The 19,364-nt window shown below is 33.5% G+C and overlaps 4 protein-coding genes across 14 annotated transcripts; 3 read left to right on the top strand and 1 right to left on the bottom strand.

Annotated features, from left to right (window-relative positions):
• Positions 1-1,371: 1,371 nt before the first annotated feature.
• Positions 1,372-5,681, bottom strand: LOC127072528 (uncharacterized). Of its 7 annotated transcripts, none has more exons than XM_051012981.1 (6): positions 5,313-5,679; positions 4,590-4,744; positions 4,245-4,485; positions 3,114-4,126; positions 2,727-3,028; positions 1,372-2,617 (listed from the first exon to the last, which is right to left on the bottom strand). In XM_051012981.1, the coding sequence occupies exons 1-6, from the start codon at positions 5,374-5,376 to the stop codon at positions 2,545-2,547; spliced, it is 1,848 nt and encodes a 615-aa protein (XP_050868938.1). In that variant the 5' UTR covers positions 5,377-5,679; the 3' UTR covers positions 1,372-2,544. The 7 variants fall into 7 exon arrangements, with proteins under 7 accessions (XP_050868938.1, XP_050868941.1, XP_050868939.1 ...); XM_051012984.1 differs by having other exon boundaries at positions 3,114-4,093; positions 5,313-5,678; XM_051012982.1 differs by having other exon boundaries at positions 3,114-4,105; positions 5,313-5,677.
• Positions 5,682-5,863: 182 nt separating this feature from the next.
• On the top strand, positions 5,864-10,187 carry LOC127072525 (golgin subfamily A member 6-like protein 22). 2 transcript variants are annotated; one of them, XM_051012974.1, is made up of 5 exons: positions 5,864-6,102; positions 6,838-7,050; positions 7,322-7,494; positions 7,568-7,765; positions 7,869-10,187. In XM_051012974.1, the coding sequence occupies exons 2-5, from the start codon at positions 6,886-6,888 to the stop codon at positions 9,967-9,969; spliced, it is 2,637 nt and encodes an 878-aa protein (XP_050868931.1). In that variant the 5' UTR covers positions 5,864-6,102; positions 6,838-6,885; the 3' UTR covers positions 9,970-10,187. The 2 variants fall into 2 exon arrangements, with proteins under 2 accessions (XP_050868931.1, XP_050868932.1); XM_051012975.1 differs by having other exon boundaries at positions 5,864-7,050; positions 7,869-8,903; positions 8,961-10,187.
• Positions 10,188-12,995: 2,808 nt separating this feature from the next.
• On the top strand, positions 12,996-15,945 carry LOC127072540 (very-long-chain 3-oxoacyl-CoA reductase-like). Of its 4 annotated transcripts, none has more exons than XM_051013012.1 (4): positions 12,996-13,463; positions 14,179-14,551; positions 14,836-15,179; positions 15,293-15,945. In XM_051013012.1, the coding sequence occupies exons 2-4, from the start codon at positions 14,180-14,182 to the stop codon at positions 15,558-15,560; spliced, it is 984 nt and encodes a 327-aa protein (XP_050868969.1). In that variant the 5' UTR covers positions 12,996-13,463; position 14,179; the 3' UTR covers positions 15,561-15,945. The 4 variants fall into 4 exon arrangements, with proteins under 4 accessions (XP_050868969.1, XP_050868967.1, XP_050868968.1 ...); XM_051013010.1 differs by having other exon boundaries at positions 12,996-13,474; XM_051013011.1 differs by having other exon boundaries at positions 12,997-13,164.
• A 512-nt stretch (positions 15,946-16,457) lies between these two features.
• Positions 16,458-18,560, top strand: LOC127072542 (very-long-chain 3-oxoacyl-CoA reductase-like). Its single transcript, XM_051013016.1, has 3 exons — positions 16,458-16,969; positions 17,267-17,613; positions 17,724-18,560. The coding sequence occupies exons 1-3, from the start codon at positions 16,598-16,600 to the stop codon at positions 17,965-17,967; spliced, it is 963 nt and encodes a 320-aa protein (XP_050868973.1). The 5' UTR covers positions 16,458-16,597; the 3' UTR covers positions 17,968-18,560.
• Positions 18,561-19,364: the final 804 nt, after the last annotated feature.

The raw sequence follows: 19,364 nt of genomic DNA, 5'->3' as shown, positions 1-19,364 counted from the left end.
TATATAAATATATATATATAATATATATAGTAAAGTGTGTTGCGAGTTAAAGACTACTACAGCTAAAATATAGATAATCGAAATTTTTTTGTTCAACAGAAATATTGCTCTTTATATTAATACTGATAAATTTTCATAAACGGATTTATACCGCTTGTGTGGTGCCATTAATATCTAATTAATTAATCATAATATTGTTAATATCTAATACATATCGTTATTAATATCTAAACACTTAGTATATAATTGTACAACGATTCTTATATTTTAGAACGATAAAATTTGACACATTATGTACAAAAAACAGATTGTATATTGCAGAATTTGGATTCGTTCTTCGTTTTTTTTTGCATTTTTTTTAGTTTGTTGGAAATAATAGCTTCTTTTATAGAAGATACATCAAGTTTTTTAAAATCGGTTATCTTAACGTCGGATTAGTGCTAAAAATAAAAAGTTGTCTCTAAATCATTATTTGGTGCTTTATATATTCTAAATCACCAATGTGCGTAAATGAGTTCTTCTTGTTTTCTCGCAGCCTTTTTGTAGTATATATAAAGATGCCCGAAAAATAATGTTAAAACAACTTACTGGAATTATCGTATGAAATATAGTCGTTTAGACTTAAAAATTTTTTTTCTTTCTTATATATTAGTCGATTGACAAAATCAGTCTATATACATCCTTGTGGAAAGTAATATAACCGGAGTGTACGCTAAAACTTTGAATAAATTTTTCATATGGTACCTAATTTGGAATTCGGTAATTCGAGCCACTTTTTGTTCTTTTCTTTACTTTTCTTTCTTTTCTTTTTTAAATCTTTTTAGTCGTATGACTTAGCACGTTCATTTTGAAAGTACTAATGACGATAAAGCAAAAATATCAATTATTTTTTTTAAGTCCCTATTATGATCTACGATATTATATCACAGGAGTACGAAGAAGATACTTTTAAGTAATACTATGGTTGAACACAGTATGTTATATCAATTTTGTGCTGAACTTCAAAGTAGTCACGGCACTCTGTTCATGAAAATGATATGAGAAGAAAGATAAACTTTTTAGTGATTAAACGAAAAAAGGGTTGTGTATAACATGCAATTTATATATTGCCATTTATAATATGGTAAATGTGTGTGTCCGCGTGTGTGTGTATGTGTGTAATTTTTTTTTTATCCAACTTCTACCTAATATACTACCCAATTGTTATTGTGATATCATGTTTAAAAAAGTATCGTATTTACTACTGAAAGAAGATATTTAGTTGCTCGTATCTAAACGATAACGAGAGTTAAAGTTCCTGCACATAGGATACAGTACAGCCTAGATAATATGTCTATTTTTGTTAAACACATGCGATCAATGTTCGTAACAATACTGCTTCCCATGTGATGTATTTTTTTCTTTTATTTTTTTTTTTTTTTTACGTTAAGATGAACCATATTTTATGTAAAGAATCATATAACAACGATGTCTAACAATGACATTGAAATGTGATACTCCTTTTCTTTTCTCTTTCTTTCTCTCTCTCTCTCTCTCTCTCCCTCTCTGTCAACCTAAATCTAAATTTAAAAATATCTTACGAATCAATCGTTACGGTTTCGAAAACTTATGGAAACTTTCTATTACCTAAAAATCTATAAATTATCGAAAGTTTACAATATATACGTTCAAAATTGTCCAGATTTTTGGCAAACCCTTTTTGATCTTTTTTTTTTTTATATATATGTATATAACGTATATACATATTAATAGTTTTATAGAGTTTGTACACTTACAGCTATAAATAATAAAGTCATTTTTCATTATTTTATTAAATTAGTTAATGCAAATACAACGGTAAACTAAAACATATAAAAAAATATTATGTGATGTTCAGACTGCTGATATTTATGCATGTACATATTTAAGAAGAAAAAGAAAAGAAAAAACGTATTATATATGCATGAAAAATATGCATATATTCATAAAAAGTGTGTAAAATATGCGAGCACATGTAAAATAATTAAGTTCCACTCGCTATTTCATAAACCATGTCAATTACCATATTCGTATATAAAAGTTATTGATTTATTGATAAAATTATCATTTATTGATAAAAAATCATTATTTTTTCCTATTAAAATATGCATTTGCACAAACATTCGCAGTTCAGTAACGTACACATATGGTAACTATCTCAAAAAATATCTATAATAAACGAAGAGCCATTTTTGTACATTCTGTATCACTCATGTATTTCTGCTTTCTAATCAAATACCTGTAATTTAACAGAAACGACGCATATCTAACGAACTTCTTTAGTAAAAAATTGTTATTCTTTGTAGCGAGTTCCAGCTATCAATACCGTCCCATGTTATGTGTAAAGCAAACCGAATTTTATTTACTCTGAAATGAGCGTGTACGATCCTAATATTTATTACGCGTTTGCGTATTTTGGTACTTACTCAACATATAGACATTATGTATTTTTTTTGTTTTCTTCTTTTCTTTTTTGTTTTGTTTTATTATTTTTTTGGTTATTTTGTTTTTTTTTTTTTTACACATTTAATTTTCATCCGAAGATTCTGTAGAGCTTTGTGGCATGGTATTAAACCAATTTTCTCGAACTCCAGTACTCCTAGAGAAAAAAAGTTTTCGATATAAATCGTAAATTATTATATAATGGCCTATGTGATTTTGTTTGATATAATCAACCGGAGAATTATTCGTTGATAAATGATTTTTACCTGGTACGTTGACGAGTACTTGTCGGCAGTGTAAGAGAAGTCCTATAATACTGAGGTGTGGCACTTGATGCTGTGTCCTCTGGTCTCCTATGTAATGTCATGGTTTCGTGTGGCGATGTAACCAACTCATCTTCGTTATCCAAGTAATAACGAGATCCTGTTGCGCTTTTACAATTTTCACACTCGCTACGATAATCATCCGCGTCATCGTGAAGAGTTGGAAGAGTTTGCATGCTGCAAGTACAAGCTACCGATTCAAAACTTCCATCTTCGTTAATCTCATTAGCAATGTTTAAAGGAGGCTACAAATAATTAGGATGGTAATTAGGATTTAATAATTCTTTTCATTCGTAAGATAAGGTCTGGTATAAGTTTATATTATTGTACCTTAAAATCATATGGTTTTCGCGAAACGTTTCCTTGTTGTCTTTCAATTTGAGAAATGTTCATGGCAGACGTTAAAACGTCCTTGCAAAATGCATTAGAATCTTGCGCATGTTCTTGATCATTGGAAATAACGGGTGATGTTGATTGCGGCAAATTCTGAGGGGATAAATTTCTCGGTGGAAGATGGAAAAGTTCTTCCGTTGAACGATCCCTCATAATATCTTTTATTCTCGTCGTAGTGTTATTCGTCAGCGTTCTTGGAATTGTACGATGAGCGGATATATCGGAATTTGGTAAGCTCGCGGATATTGTAAATGCACCACTTTGTCGAGGAAATGTGGTGTGTTGTCGATAATTTTTCGAAATTGTGGAATGTGAACTTGCTAATGGTTGGGTATCGTTACTTGCCGTGGCAATTTGGTAAGTGAAATTTGTTATACCAGTTGAGACAGGCAAATTCTCATATGTGTTCGTAGATGCCGAATAATTTGTAGCAGTAGATGTACCAACGTTAAGTGTCGTTGATTGTTCACTCTGATTAAGCTGATGACAGTTCGTATATGTGGTTAATGAACCGATCGCTACGTTTGACGAAGATACTAATGGGACAGTGCTTGCACCGTTACTATTCGAAGGCATCGGTGAAGTCGAATTTAACGCATCTTGACTACTAGCTACAACAGCTATGTTCGAATGACTATTAGAATCTTGCAAATAGCCATTTGAAAAATTTAATGGTGATAACGTATGGGGAGCCATAGATAATAGCGCTTGTTCCGTTCTAGCAGCAGCTACAGCTTCTTCGTAAGGTGGAGGTGCTTCTCCACGTGGGAAATAATTGTTCGCTGGTTTCCACAAAGGATACCCACCGCCGCAGGGCATGTCATCCATCGGAATGCTATGCTGTAGTCCTCCTCTTTCCAAATATCCCATACTGCCCAGATTTCTTTGGTCCTCTGCTAATTGTCTGCTTTGTCTTCCTGCCACACACACTAACATGGGATATCCTGAATCTTTTATGCGTAATATCATTATAAATTATACAACTACTGGTATCGCAGCATTTAAACCATTCTACGATTATAAATTATTTTAAAAAGCTATATGTCGTATAATTATTCTGAAATCTACCTCTAATTTTTCGTTGACGTAGGCGATGTATCAAGAAAAATAAAAGACTTAAAGACAATATTGCCGTTACAAAACTGGCAACAGAACGTAATCCTATATCATAGTTAGCACTTCCTTCTACCAAGTTGGTACCGCTGCCATCAGACTTTTCATTAGCGTCGTTTAAGCAAATAAATTCACAGCATGTTTCGCTTCTTCGCAAAGATTTACAATCTTCCTGAAAAGTTATATAAAAATATTTCTTTAAAACATTTTTAATATATCTGCATGTTCAAGCACACAATTTCGTAAATAATTACACGCTATAGCAAATGGAATGTTTCGTTTCAATTAGTTAGTAAGTACCTCCAGAAACTTGCAGATAACAGCTTTGCACCATTTTGGATTGCCGTTGTCACAAACACAAAATGTACAAGGTTCTGGACCGGGAAAATAAAGGAAGCCGCTTTCATAAGAACGTCCTTGTAAATCTTTGCAAGCAACTCCGTCTTCTGCGCGAACTGCAAGTATCCAACGCTCTGGATAATTCTTATAAATAAATTGATATAAAATATACGCTCAAGATACACCGTATACTGTGAAAATCGTTGATTCGATTTGTCAAGCAAGAAAGAATCTTATTATTTACAGTGTACACCAAACGTGAGTACCCATTGTACTCGCACGTAACAATTAAATAAAATCAAAATTATGATGATAAAGCAATAAACATATAATAAGAATTAACAGTCGCTTAGAAACATACGTACGATGTGCGTTATAAAACACACGCGTGTACATGAAAATTCGAATAAATAGAGCGTGTTATCTATATATCTGTTTAAGTGTTGGCCTAATTCAGACAGACGCATTCGAACACGGCACGTTTTTCGACGGTTGATAAGTATCAGTCCGCTACTACTCTTCGACGGATTTAAAAAAAGAAAGAGGATACGGTTAAAGGAAAATACGATGTTAACGAAAAATGTAGAAGGTATTAGGTAATACGAGAGCGAAGAGAATACAAGAAAAAAAAAAAAGTACGAGATAGAAATAAAAAAATATGAAATCTATGCTTATGAAACTCACCGTTAAGATGTAAGGTGAATGTGAGGACTGCATAACCGAGAAAGTCAACGTTGTTGTATTTCATTCTGCGTTCGTTATCTCATCATAGTTCTCGCTCCGTGGTCTAGTGGCAAGCCTTTGTACGTTGTTCCGTATATCGTGTACACCGTCAACGTTTCCTCGACGACATTTTCTGTCTTCTCTGAGAGTTACGAGACACCATCGATACGTGCATCACGGTAGACAACTGCGAGGAGAGCCGCGTCCGCCCCGAAAGCCCGACATTACTCTACTTAACGCTCTCGCGTCTGTCTCGGCCTATTTCCGTATTTCCTTTTCGACGGTGCATATACGTCTCCCTTTCTCCGAATGAGCACAGCGACACCCGAATTGATCGATTAACGAACGGAACAGCCAACCATCGGTGTCCGACCACTGACGTCTATGCTAGCGCCATCTGTACGCTGCTTATAGTACTTTTCTTCTAACCTATCTTTTTCTCTCATGTATACGAACGTAGACTCTCTCTCTCTCTCTCTCTCTCTCTCTCTCTCTCTCTCTCTCTCTCTCTCTCTCTCTCTTTCGTTTGTATTTTAGAATGAAGATAATGGTGTCATGTTTATGTCGTCGCTTTTTTTTTTTCTCCTCCTTTTTTATTATTTCTTTCAACATTTTAATCGTTCATTTAAAATTTAAAATACATATGTTGAGTACGCGAATTATGCTTGGAAGTCTTATCAAGGATACGATGTCGAATCTGTTTTTATCATTTCTTTCAAAATTTTATTCGTTTATTTAAAATTCGAAACATGTAAGTATTTGTGTCTCGTGAATGATTAAAAATAGAAGATAACGATGATAATTATCGATGGATATAATCTTAATACAATCAGTATCGAAATTTTCATTCGAACTCGTAAGAGTTAACTCTATTTCAATGATTGATCGTTATTTAATTACGAGAACTTGTGTAATTAAATGGTTAAGTCTCTGTTTGCGGACTGACTAGCTGATTATAAATTTCGATCACGTTCGCGTTTATTTGTCCGGCTCAATGGAGAATGCTCCCAAGCGGCTCGAGTTAAACAATAATTACGTTTCTCGATCGATCGTGCATGCGTCGAAATATAAAGAAGATTGTAAACTCTCAAGAAATATGTGATATACCTTCTAACTAACTTCTCTGTTTTAAAGAAATAAAAGGAAACAAAGAAAAGAAAAACAAAGAAAACTCAAAAACACGAACTTCGCGTTCGTCGAAGCATCATTCAAAATTTTCCGTACAAATACGATTCCTAAATTCGATTTCTAACACAAAACCAAATTATTCGACTAAAACAATTACAAATTTTTTCGTTACCGCCGACGGAAATGTAATTAAGTCTGATCAGAAAGAAGAAAAAAAAAAAGAAGAAAAATGGAATACCATTAAAAATTTTTGTCGATTTAAATGACGTAGAAAAAATTAATAAAATGCAGTTCCACGATCTCTTTCACAAAATCCAATTTTAAATAAAAAAAAAAAAAAATAAAAAAAAACAATTAGTCTACAGAAAATACATACACAAAGCAGACGTAAAATCTATAATCAGATATGGATATAAACGACGATTCTCCGGAGGACGTAAAACGTGCCGTTTCGGTAGAAAAGGAGATAAGGAAGGGTGAAAAGGACGACGTATTTGACGTACGTCCACGAGAAAGAGAAAAGAAGAAAGAAAGATGGTTACATTGCGCCAAACCGTTGCCGAAGAAAAAGGTTCGAGTAAAAAATTTCCATTAAAATCTTTATCCGATCAAGGTCAGTCCAGAGGGACTCACGCGTTTATTTTTTCTTTTTTTTTTAACAGTGTGATATCAAAAATTTCTTCCACGTATTTTTATCACATTACTTAAATAGATTATCTGAATAAGGATTAATCCAATTTTTATATTATTATTTAAGTTTATCGAATTTATTAATCATTTTAGCACATATCATATATATGTGTGTGTGTATATATATATATATATTGATTGGATGATTTTAGAAAGTTACAGCAGAGGAATGTTGTCAGAAAAAAAAGAAGAAGGCAGCAGCTAAGGATGTGAAACAAGTGACGGTGATGATTTATGGTAAACCATGTATTTTTCCTAAGAAGGACATCATTCCGAGACATTGTCTGTCAAAAAAAGAGTACATTAACTTACTAGCCACTCCGAAGTAAGTTCGACGTAATTATTCTTAATTGATATAACGACGAAATGTGGTATCTTTAATCATTGTATTTAATTAGCCGTAAATGTCCATCGCCATGTTTGCAAGAGGCAGTGATAAGAAAGTTGAAACCAATTTCAACAAGAATCAAAGAACTCGCTCGACCAACGAAGCATCGTATGTTGATGACCCTGCAGGAAGTTGGTACTAAATTGAAACCCGAATTTGTGGATAATTTAATAAAATCACTGGAGGGTGAAACTTGTCTTACACCAGAGTAAAGTATCGTCCGACCGCTTAATATTCTTTGATAATTATTAATAATCAATAAATCGTCATTATATATATATATATAAATATATACATACTATCGATTTCAGGCAAGCAGCGAAGGTGTTTCGCGATAAAAAACGTAAGAGAATCACTAGGAAACGAGAAAAGCCACGTAAGTTTAGTCGGATTAGTCGAACGACAAAAAAATCTGGTGCAGCAAGTGCAACGATATTGGACAAGGATGCAGTAATGTGTCAATATATGATGGCCGAGTGTTTTGTTAAGAGTATTCTTGATTGGAAATGTCCTATACCGAAGGAAGAGTACGAGGACATTGCAAGCGTGATAATGAGGAGATTAAGTTACATCCTAGAATATACGCCGACCGATGAGAGCGATCGTAAGTCTCAGCAGATGCGCTTTCTCTCGGACATAATAGCTTCTTGGATATCGGGAGTTCTCTTCGAAGTTGCGGACGATCAGAAGAAGGAACTGGAAGAAATTTGTGAGAGAAAACGGAAGGAAGCAGAGGAAGAAGCGGAGGAGGAAGAGGAGGAGGAGGAGGAGGAAGAGGAGGAGGAAGAGGAAGAGGAAGAGGAGGAAGAAGAAGAGGAGGAGGAAGAAGAAGAGGAGGAAGAAGAAGAGGAGGAGAAGGAGAAGGAGGTGAAAGAGGAGGAGGAGGAGGCTGAACCGGAGATAACAGAGGAAGAAAAACTTGCGATGGAAGAGGCTGAGAGATTAGAGAGGGAACGACAGGAAGAGGAAGAAAGGAGAATTCGAGAGGAGGAGGAAGAAAGGATCAGGAAGGAAGAAGAGGAAGCTAGATTACAGCGAGAGAGGGAGGAAGAGGAGGAAAGATTACGGTTAGAAGAAGAAGCGAGATTACAGCGAGAAAGGGAGGAAGAGGAGGAAAGATTACGATTAGAAGAAGAAGCGAGATTACAGCGAGAGAGAGAGGAAGAGGAGGAAAGATTACGGTTAGAAGAAGAAGCGAGATTACAGCGAGAGAGGGAGGAAGAGGAGGAAAGATTACGGTTAGAAGAAGAAGCGAGATTACAGCAAGAAAGGGAGGAAGAGGAGGAAAGATTACGGGTAGAAGAAGAAGCGAGATTACAGCGAGAGAGGGAGGAAGAAGAGGAAAGGTTACGGTTAGAAGAAGAAGCGAGATTACAGCAAGAGAGAGAGGAAGAGGAGGAAAGATTACGGTTAGAAGAAGAAGCGAGATTACAGCAAGAAAGGGAGGAAGAGGAGGAAAGATTACGGTTAGAAGAAGAAGCGAGATTACAGCAAGAGAGGGAGGAAGAAGAGGAAAGATTACGATTAGAAGAAGAAGCGAGATTACAGCGGGAGAGGGAGGAAGAGGAGGAAAGATTACGGTTAGAAGAGGAAGCGAAAGAAAAAGAGGAAGAGGAAGAAGAGGAAGCGAGATTACGGAAAGAGCGAGAAGAGGAGGAAGAAAGGTTACGGAAAGAAGAAGAAGAGAAAGAGATATTACGCATGGAAGAAGAAAGAAGGAAAGCGGAGGAAGAAGAGGAGAAAAAGGAAATAGTAGAAGAGGAAGTCGAGAAGCCTATAATAAAGATCGGAGAATACGAATTCTTCCCTACCGACCTGCCGTTCGTGACCTTCGGTTTGTTAATAGACGTTCTTTACGTTATGTTGGAGTCTATGCCAGAGAGCAAAGAGATTGATCTGGTTCGTGATCGTATTCAGAGAGCGATCTATGAAAAGTTTAGTTCTATAATAGAGGACGAAGATCCAAAAGCATTGACCGAACACATGAAGGACGTATTGATAGTTTTAGCTGGGAAGATCGCGACCTGGCTTAAAAATATTCTCAGCGAGTCGCAAATCATGTTCATCGACAAATATCCGGCTGAAGTCGAATCCGTTGAAATTAGGGATTGGTCGAAGTGGCTCACGTACGTCAGCGATACCGCAAGCAATTGGGGTAACTGGCTTCACAAGGTCGTCGAGCAAGCCGGAGATATACGGGAAGAGGGTATAACCCGAGGCGATTGGCAACAGTGGACGAAATCCGTCGACGTTGATGCTCTCCTTTGGAGACGCTTTCATCTGCAGACCATTCATCAGGCTCATAGAAACGCTACGTTGATGGCGCAGAGGGAAGTAGTTAAGACTGGCACCAAGACAATGGACTTCTCCGAGAAAGAAATACGGAACACCAATCTTCAAAGTGTCGCTTGACGAAAAAAAGAAATGAAAAAACGATGGGAAAGAAACAGATTGTAATTTAATACGATATTTATAAAGAAACTACGAAATAGAATCTATATTCGTCCGATTAAAAAAAATGTCAAAAATAAAAGGATCAACGCGTAACATTTTATCGTTAACATTATTTTATGATTTATTTAACCATAATCTTATTACAATTATCTGATTAAAATAATTAATTCCATCTATTTGTGTTCTTTTTAACGTTTTCTCTTTTTTGCATTTTCTATATACAAAATCATTGACTTCATATATAATATTTACGACCACTTCAGTATTGAAATAATTTAAATTTATTATTAGAAAAGTTAGTCATTAAAAAAAAAAAGAAAAAGATATATTTCAAACAACAGTTTTGTGCCTTTAGGCATCTTTAGACATTTTATTTCCGTTTTCGGAAAAAAAGACCCAATATTTTGAATAAATAGGCTCGTTTAAAATAATCAAATTGATTATTCATGAGAAAAAAAAAAGAGAAAGAGGCGTAAAGAGAAAAGAAAAAAAAAGCGAATAAAAAATAATAGACACTTAATTCAAAGATGAAATTCTTAATTAAAGAACTATAATAACATTATTGTTTCTTATTGATAATGCTTATCTTCGTTTTTTTACAATGATTTTCTATTTGTGAAATAAATAACTTTCGTTTCTGCGTTACTCGTATCAAAACAGTATACGATGCATATGGCGTGTGTATCCGTTACATGTGCGCACGATCAACGTTATTTCCGGATTTTCTCTTTAACATACGTTTGAACGTATATACTATAGATTCAAAGGTCATTTATTCGATCGTATATTAACAATCGTAAATCAGCGATAACATGTTTGTTTTCTTTCCTTCTTTTTTTTCTTCTTTTTCTTTTTTTTAAATTCAGATATTTGTTAATATATCAAGAAATTCATATCAATCATATCAATGTATAAAAATAAAAAAAAGATCGTTTTACGCTTATTTTAAATAAAAAGTTTCATACTTAAAAAAACATTTTAATGTCGCAAATTTTTAAAGTTTTAATCATTTTTATGAAACAAGCAATTTATTAATAAATATGCGATTAATAATACGCGAAGTGTTGTTGTAAATCATTAATATTCTGCTATTAATAAATTAACACATTAATATTTATGATATAAATCCGTAACCTTTAAGATGATAAATGACAAGGGAACATAGTTCAATTTGATCAGTAATGTTTCCTCGTATTCCTTGATTTCAATCAGTTACATTAATTGTGTTTTCAGTGCTCGATCTGGCTACTTTCACCAAATCCGGAAACGAAGAAAGCCGACGCGCCTTCGAAACATTCTTTCAGGAACGATCGATTTCCAAATCGTAAACGAGTCAATCAATTTTTCTATAAACAAAACAATTTTCATATATAATATTAGTTGTCAAATCCACTTAAAACGTTTCATGATTACAACGATTCAAATTTTGTATCTACTTTATTCCGTCATTGTTGAAATATGTTCGTCCTTCATTTTTTCTTTACTCCTTTTTTTCTTTTTTTTTTATTCCTATTTTAAAAAAATAAAACTTGTAATTTTTTTTCTTTTTACTCTTTATTCTAAGAGAGTAACACTTGTAACGTTTCATAAAACGATTTATTCCGGTTATATAACATATTTTGTTTTTTTCGCGTGACCATACACGTGATCGAAAGATTCGTGAATATTTTTAAATACGCTTTGAAGGACATTCGGGATCATAATGAGCCGATGATCTTTTTGTCGTTTTCTTTTCTTTCTTTATTTCTTTTTTTTTTGGATCCCATTTCTTAGAACTTATATAACTTAGATTAATAGCCATACGAACGAAGTAATTTTTTCAAATTTTTGACTTAAATTACTTTTATAATTGCCGTCTTATCTACGAAACGAAAATGAGTAAACGCGACTGGTCGAAAAGCTGGAGAATTCCCAAATATATGATGTTGAATACATTGACCTACTGGGAAGATAGAAGTCGGTTAACCGTAAAGAGAAAGAAAGAAAGAGAAAGAGAGAGAGAGAGAGAGAGAGAGAGAGAGAGCGAGAGAGAGTAAGAGAGAAACGTGATTGCCAACGGTATATATGCACGTACACGTTTATGATACGTTTCCACGTCTTCCACGATTAAACTCGATCGATTATTCTACTCGTTTTCCCAATGATTCGATTTTACTCGGTTTCCATTACTCGAAGTTAAGAAAAATGGATGAAAATTCGTTCCGATTGATTCTGGAATATGAAATAGTAAAATATTCACTAGGTCAAAGTTATGTATAACAAAAAAAAAAAAAAGAAGAGAAGAAATAAAATAAAATAAAATAAAATAAAAGTAAAAAGGAAGAAGAAGAAACGAAAAGGGGAAAAGACACGTGCAAGCAACCCTCGGAGAAACGAAGCCGAGAGGCAAATCGCGAAACTACGGACAGGTGTCCTGGTTACCTATTTTCTGAAAAAAAAAAGAAAAAACAGAAAACAGAGGAAGAAAGAGAGAGAAAGAAGAAAAAAAAATATTAAAAAGGAAAGAACTATCCTCGTGCTCGTTTTTCGAAGATATCGAAGTCAACGTCGATCGACGCTGACTTCGTACGTAGTAGCCTAATTTCTCGACAAGAGAGAGTGGAGGGGAGGGAGTGAAAAAGAGTGAGATAGAAGTAGGAAGTAAAGTATGTCGGAGAAAGAACAACTCACTCTTTCACTCTCTCTCTCTCTCTCTCTACCCCTTCCCTCTGTCTATCTATCCATCTATCTATTTATCTATCTATCTATCTATTTATCTATCTATCAATCTATCTATCTATCCATCTATTTATCTATCTATCCATCTTCTTTTTATTCGATAGAAGGAATAATAAGAAAAAGAGAGATAATACGAAATGATGGGGAGAGAGAGATCGGAGAGGGGAAGTGGAGAAAAGGTATACTTGCTGGTTTGAGGGGAGAGGGGATAGTATAACCATGACATTGCGCGCGCGCATTTCTGTTACACAGTCGCTACGGTTCGTCGTCGCATCGATCGTGTTCCCCTACTAACATCCACCACCTATCTTTATTCCCCTCTCTTTATCACTCTTTCTCGCTCTTTCATTCCAGTAGTTAACTTCACTCCTCCTGTCTATATCTCTCGCATAGTCGATCTACCCTTTAACACGGAAGACATCGGCCATTATCAACGTACGTTTCGTTTTGTTTCGTGCAACTTAAAATTTTTCTGAAAGAAATGTAAACAAGTATTTGACAGTTACGCGTGCGCTTTTATCTAACGATTTCATTTCCTGTACGGCAGTCATATTTATTATCTCTTTCATTCTGTTTCACCTCTACTGATTATAATTTGTGATAATTTCTACCATTCTTCCGAAGAGAGAGAGAGAGAGGAAAGATCCAACGAAAATTCTATAGAAGAAGAATAGGAAAGGACTCGTCTTAAAATCCTTTGGAAGATTGGATGTCCTTAACTTGGATCGTGACAGGTGAAAAGAAAGTGAGAAAGTGTATCTTAATATGAATTAATTCAGGGAAAGTTGAATTCGATTGCACGATATTTATCTTTTCTTGTTTATACGATTTTGCTAATAAATCTTTGTTTATTTTCTTTTTATCGCAACATTTCGTAAATTTCAATTAATATAATATTATGATAATAACAATAAATTGAATTGTTGAGTTGCGTTTTACTTTCTCTCTTTCTCTTTCTTTCTCTCTCCCCCCCCCCTCTCTTTCTCTGTCTTTATTTTTATTCTTTAATTCCATGAAATTATAAAGATAAGAAATGTTATGAATTGATTTATACTTTGAAACAGAATTTTCAATCGAATTACTACGGTAATAATCGTGTCATTTAAATGTATACACTTTAATCGAACACTTGTCATTATCAGTTGTTTGTCCTTATTTTTTATTTAACTTTTATTCTATTTGACGATCGCAAAAATATCGAAATTTGTTCTAACGGTTAAGAAGTGAACAGTTCGTAAAGATTAAAAGTCATGTTATTATATATTACAAGTAGGTGAATCTATATAATAAAAATAAACTCGAACATAGTTCATAGACTGAATATATAATTTGAGGTCATCACCACTTATACGGCGATGACTGGCTAATCAAGTTATAATGATTCGATGAACATTCTCAATTCGTTATCGTATGAAAATGGTTGATTATAGAAACATAAACGTATTTTAGGATGTTAACGTGCTGGGAAAAAATCTCTTTGGTGGTCCTGACCGCTGTGGTGCTGAGGATTTTTATAAGAGGGGGACTTTTGGCATGGAAGAAATTATTGGCACCTAATCTAGGCTTAGGCGTAGATTTGACGATTCAAGGTAGATGGGCAGTGATCACAGGTGCAACCGATGGACTGGGGAAAGCATTCGCCAAGGCTCTTGCTAGTAAAGGTCTTGACATTGTCCTAGTATCAAGATCATTGGCGAAGCTTAAGGATGTTGCAACCGAAATAAAAGAGAAATATGGAGTTGAAACTCGTGTCGTCGAAGCTGATTTAACCGAAGGTCAAGCGATTTACTCTAAGATCGCCAAAGCTACGGAAGAACTTGAGGTATGGTTGTTTAACAAAATTCTTCGATATTAACATTAACATTTGCATCACAAATAAATTCATTCTCACGTATTTATATTTCCAACTTTCTTTCGAAGTTAGAATAATAACTATGAAATATTCGACTTTTTTATAAACAAACTCGACGCATAATGTTTCTATTGAATGCAAAAAGAAATGATATCCAGCCCGAAAGGAAAACTTTATGTCAGAATTATATATAATAGAGAACGACAATGAGAAATATAATGGGAATTATGATAATAATGAGAACGATTTTACAGGTTGGAATTTTGATTAACAGCGCTGGAATGAGTTACGAACACCCAGAATTTCTCACAAACATGCCAGAAGAAACACTGAATAATATATTGCAATTAAACGTGGCTGGTCTTACCGGTACCACTAGAGTAATACTTCCAGGCATGATGAAACGACGAAAAGGTGTCGTAATTAATATAAGTTCAGTAACGGGTGATATTCCAAGTCCATATTTGACAGTCTATGCAGCCAGTAAAGCTTATGTCATTAAATTTAGCGCCGATTTAGCTGCGGAAGTAGCTCAGAATGGTGTTACCGTACAATGTATTGTTCCTGGACCTGTTGCCACTAAGATGACCAAAATCAAGTGAGAACGTTCATTAGTTTTTCATTATTTTCTTCGATCAAATATCTTTTGTAATCGTGTTTCTTGACTATTATTCTAAAATGTAATACATCTGTACGTTGACTTTTTTTTAGAAAACCAACGTGGATGGCACCGACTGCTGATAAGTTTGTCGAAGCTACTTTGAAAACTGTGGGAATCGAGTCTTTAACAACCGGATATCCACCGCACTATTTAGTGTACGGATTTATGAAAACGTTGACATGCGTGTGTGAGAAGGGTGCAATGTGGTTAGTGACCAGGACGATGCTCAATTTAAGAGGACGTTCTCTCCGGAAAAAGATGAGGGAACAGGAGCAAATGAAAGAGATTCCACAACGTGACACTCTCCTCACGGAATAAATTTCTAAAATTAATCTATTGTTTCATTTATTATTATCATAATTTGTAAGATATCTTTTACTATTAAAATGATAGTGCTTTTCGTAATTTTCCAATCGAAATTTTTATCAAATTTTCATCGTTGCGTTAGCTAGTGATGATTACAAAATTTGAATAAAAAATGTATTTAATTTTTACAAAAAATTTTCCTAACACCGGATTGGATTTATATAATGTGTTTATTTTATTTTTGTTCTATTGGCAATCTTTTTATGATCTTTTTCGTATATTTTTTCTTGCTTTTCCCAATAAAAATTTTTGCCATACACACTTGGTATTTTCGTATTTATACATAATGTGTTCCATAGTTAAATAAATATTGTTATTGTTTCATCCAAATGCAAAACGTAATTTTATTTTTATTTCAAACCTTTTCTCTACTCCTGTACTGTTTCCATTTTTTTCTCATATTTCTAACAAATATTATACAAGTTATTTATTTTCCCTTACTTTTTGTTCCCTCCAGTGTATATGTATTTACAAAGAAATTAATTCTTAAATAATCACTTAGCTAGGTTTGCATTGAAAATTTTTGTTGATTTAAGAATCTTTTAAAAATCTTTTTTCTATATATATCGAAAGTTCAACCTGGTCTTTTCTCTGTATATACAAATAAAAATTTTACATTGTTTCTTAAACGGAAGGAGCGTTGCAATCGACATTATAAGAATTATATTATACATTCTTGACACGAATTAAAACATGGCGCTGGAATATTTATTACAGACTTTGAATTAAGTTTTGAAAAGTCACGTTATTACATGCGATACCTACTTACTTATGTGATACTTCATAATATGAATACAATCGATCATTATCTACAAACAATATGTAAGATTCAGGCAAATATCATTAATTGTAATGAAATGACTTGCTGATTACACAATGACATCGTAGACATTCGAAAAATATTCTCAATTCGCTACCAGTCGTGATATATTATGATAACTCATAACTAATATTATAACATGGATAAACGTTACAAAACGTAAACGGAGATGTTAACGTGTCGGAAGAAAATTTCTTGGATAATACTGACTACTTTGGGTTTAAACATATTCATTAAAGGAAGTCACTTTGTATGGAAAAAAATATTAGCACCTAATCTAGGCTTAGCTATAGATTTGACAAAACAAGGAAGATGGGGAGTAATTACAGGTGCAACCGATGGTATTGGTAAAGCGTTCGCAATGGCTCTTGCTAGCAAAGGTCTCGATATTGTTTTAATATCAAGATCACTGATAAAACTGAAGTGTGTTGAAACCGAGATAAAAGAGAGATATGGAGTTAAAACTCGTATCGTTGTGGCTGATTTAACCGAAGGTCAAGAGGTTTACTCAAAGATTGCTAAGGCTACGGAAGAACTTGAAGTAAGATCAATTATTGAAATTCTTCAAAGATATTAGCATTTTAAAGATTCTTCAGTCGGTTGCTAATGAATTTTTTTTCACATATATTTTCAACTTGTCGGATAATAACTAAGGAGTGTTCGACGTTCTCATATTCCGAAGCTAACACTGAACATTTCAATTGAATGAAGAAATGGATAAATATATTTCCTCCGTTAAAATAAAATTTCACGTTACAATTGTTCGAAAGAAAAAAGAATGGAAATAGTGATAAATAAGTTTTGGTAAATTGTGATAATAATGAGAATGATTTTATAGGTTGGTATTTTGATTAACAATGCTGGGATGAATTCCGATTATCCGGAATTATTCGTCAAAATGTCAGAAGAAATATTAAATAAGATATTACAATTAAACGTGGTTAGTCTTACCATTATCACTGGAATAATTTTACCAGATATGATAAAACGACGAAAGGGTGTAATAATCAATATAAGTTCCATAGCGGGTATGAATTTGGTATGTCCATATTTAACAACCTATGCAGCTACTAAAGCTTACATCATCAAGTTCACTAGTAATTTAGCTGCAGAAGTAGCTCAGAGTGGTATTACCGTACAATGTATTGCTCCTGGACCTGTTGCCACTAAGATGATCAAAATCAAGTAAGAAAGTTCATTAGTTCTTCATTATTTTCTTCGATCAAATACTTTTTGTAATCGTATTCCTTGACTATTATTCTAAAATGCAATACATATACGCTGGATTTTTTTAGAAAATCAACGTGGATGATACCAACTGCTGATAAATTTGTCGAAGCTACTTTAAAAACTGTAGGAATCGAAATTTTAACAACCGGATATTTACCGCACTATTTATTATACAAATTTATTGAAACGTTGACATGGATATATAAAAAGGGTATAATCAGATTAATAACCAAAATATTTCTCAAACATAAGAAACGTTTTCTTCGGAAAATGATAAAGGAGCAAGAGCAAACGAAAGATATGAAATAAAAGGAAAATAAGTTCCTATGACAACGACAATGTTTCTATGTGAATCAAGAATAAATATATATTTACAAAATTCAAAATTAATTAATTGATGTAATCTTAATAAATAATTAATTAATTATGTGTTTTCCTTTTTCGGATAAGCTTGTTTTCGAATAAAGAACCATTTGAATCTTTGTCAAGACTATATTGTCGGCGATTAACATTTGAAACGTTTAGGCAAAACTTTTTAGATTCGATGTTATTGATCGGATAACGTTTTTGAAACAGATCAATTGGCCACTCGATCTTACATCCTCGTTACTTACGAATGCGCCAAATAAATTAAATAGGATAAGCGTTAGTCTTTAGTTATCTATTGTTTAGAATGCAACAAATGTAGTTGAAAGCTTCTAAAGTTGGCGTTCACAGTAAGTTTGTATCACTTTTCGACGAAATAAAGCGGTTGATCCAAACGATCAAATCAGTCGAGCTTAACGTTGGACTGATGGGTGGTCACATGACTTTCTATGTTGTTGATCCAAGATAACCATCCATCTTTGGAATGTGTGATCATTAATCACAGATGTTTTAAGCTTCCTGAAGTTATCCAGAAATCCGAGGCTTGGAAGTTGGGAGGATTACTTGACTGAAGAGACCAATGCTTGTTTGATAATCTTGTGTCAGAACTAAACTCGCGTAACTTTTCGATCGTAATTTAATTGATAATATGTTAATTTAAATTACAGATACTTTTATCTATTCGGAACATTTTTTAAACTTTTTAGGATAATTAGTTCATATAATGATAAGTTCCAATGGTTAGAAAAGCGCACTTATTTCAAAAATCGAAAAGAACAACGATTGTTCGTTCAATATCGTTCGACGCTTGCATGTGACTTCAGCGATGAGTATAAAAAAAGAATGAATTAAAAGCACGTTGAAAAAATTCTATCCCTTCTTTCGATTAATAGTATTGTTATTTATGCTTATATACGTACACTGTCGGTATGTATAAATATTGTTATTTATGCTATATACGTACAATGTCGGAGACTTGACTCAAAGCTGAGGCTTGATTAAGATCGTGTCTTCGTCATATATCAGGATATAGCTTCACTCATAATATATTATACTGTGTGTTCAATCAAAATAATAAATTTCTATATACGTATATATAAATAATGGAATAAAATATTTCGAAATAACAACGTAATACATATGAACAGCGAGTTAAAAATGGCATATGAGAAAAATAGCGTAAAATAAGTTACGTGGGAGGACTAAAGATTGCTTTAAAGGAACAACAAAGTGATAAAAAAATAAATCATTAATAGATAGACGCGTCATAATAAACATTATATTATACTAAATGATAATTGTCACTGTTACAAACAATGATAAATGTCTAAATAAATTTA

This window comes from Vespula vulgaris, chromosome 2 (assembly GCF_905475345.1).
Source record: "Vespula vulgaris chromosome 2, iyVesVulg1.1, whole genome shotgun sequence".
NCBI lineage: Eukaryota > Metazoa > Arthropoda > Insecta > Hymenoptera > Vespidae > Vespula > Vespula vulgaris.
This window is presented reverse-complemented; position numbering and strand designations above follow the sequence as displayed.

What these genes read in the sequence shown, in the direction of transcription:
- LOC127072528 (XM_051012981.1), bottom strand. Translation starts at nt 5,376, where the DNA reads ATGAAATACAACAACGTTGACTTTCTCGGTTATGCAGTCCTCACATTC. An exon ending in ACGTCAACGAAAAATTAGAG is followed by an intron (nt 4,127 to 4,244) that starts GTAGATTTCAGA and finishes TACGCATAAAAG; the next exon opens with ATTCAGGATATCCCATGTTA. An exon ending in AGTACTCGTCAACGTACCAG is followed by an intron (nt 2,618 to 2,726) that starts GTAAAAATCATT and finishes TTTTTTCTCTAG; the next exon opens with GAGTACTGGAGTTCGAGAAA.
- LOC127072525 (XM_051012974.1), top strand. Translation starts at nt 6,886, where the DNA reads ATGGATATAAACGACGATTCTCCGGAGGACGTAAAACGTGCCGTTTCG. An exon ending in AACCGTTGCCGAAGAAAAAG is followed by an intron (nt 7,051 to 7,321) that starts GTTCGAGTAAAA and finishes GGATGATTTTAG; the next exon opens with AAAGTTACAGCAGAGGAATG. An exon ending in AACTTACTAGCCACTCCGAA is followed by an intron (nt 7,495 to 7,567) that starts GTAAGTTCGACG and finishes GTATTTAATTAG; the next exon opens with CCGTAAATGTCCATCGCCAT.
- LOC127072540 (XM_051013012.1), top strand. Translation starts at nt 14,180, where the DNA reads ATGTTAACGTGCTGGGAAAAAATCTCTTTGGTGGTCCTGACCGCTGTG. An exon ending in AAGCTACGGAAGAACTTGAG is followed by an intron (nt 14,552 to 14,835) that starts GTATGGTTGTTT and finishes ACGATTTTACAG; the next exon opens with GTTGGAATTTTGATTAACAG. An exon ending in ACTAAGATGACCAAAATCAA is followed by an intron (nt 15,180 to 15,292) that starts GTGAGAACGTTC and finishes ACTTTTTTTTAG; the next exon opens with AAAACCAACGTGGATGGCAC.
- LOC127072542 (XM_051013016.1), top strand. Translation starts at nt 16,598, where the DNA reads ATGTTAACGTGTCGGAAGAAAATTTCTTGGATAATACTGACTACTTTG. An exon ending in AGGCTACGGAAGAACTTGAA is followed by an intron (nt 16,970 to 17,266) that starts GTAAGATCAATT and finishes ATGATTTTATAG; the next exon opens with GTTGGTATTTTGATTAACAA. An exon ending in ACTAAGATGATCAAAATCAA is followed by an intron (nt 17,614 to 17,723) that starts GTAAGAAAGTTC and finishes GGATTTTTTTAG; the next exon opens with AAAATCAACGTGGATGATAC.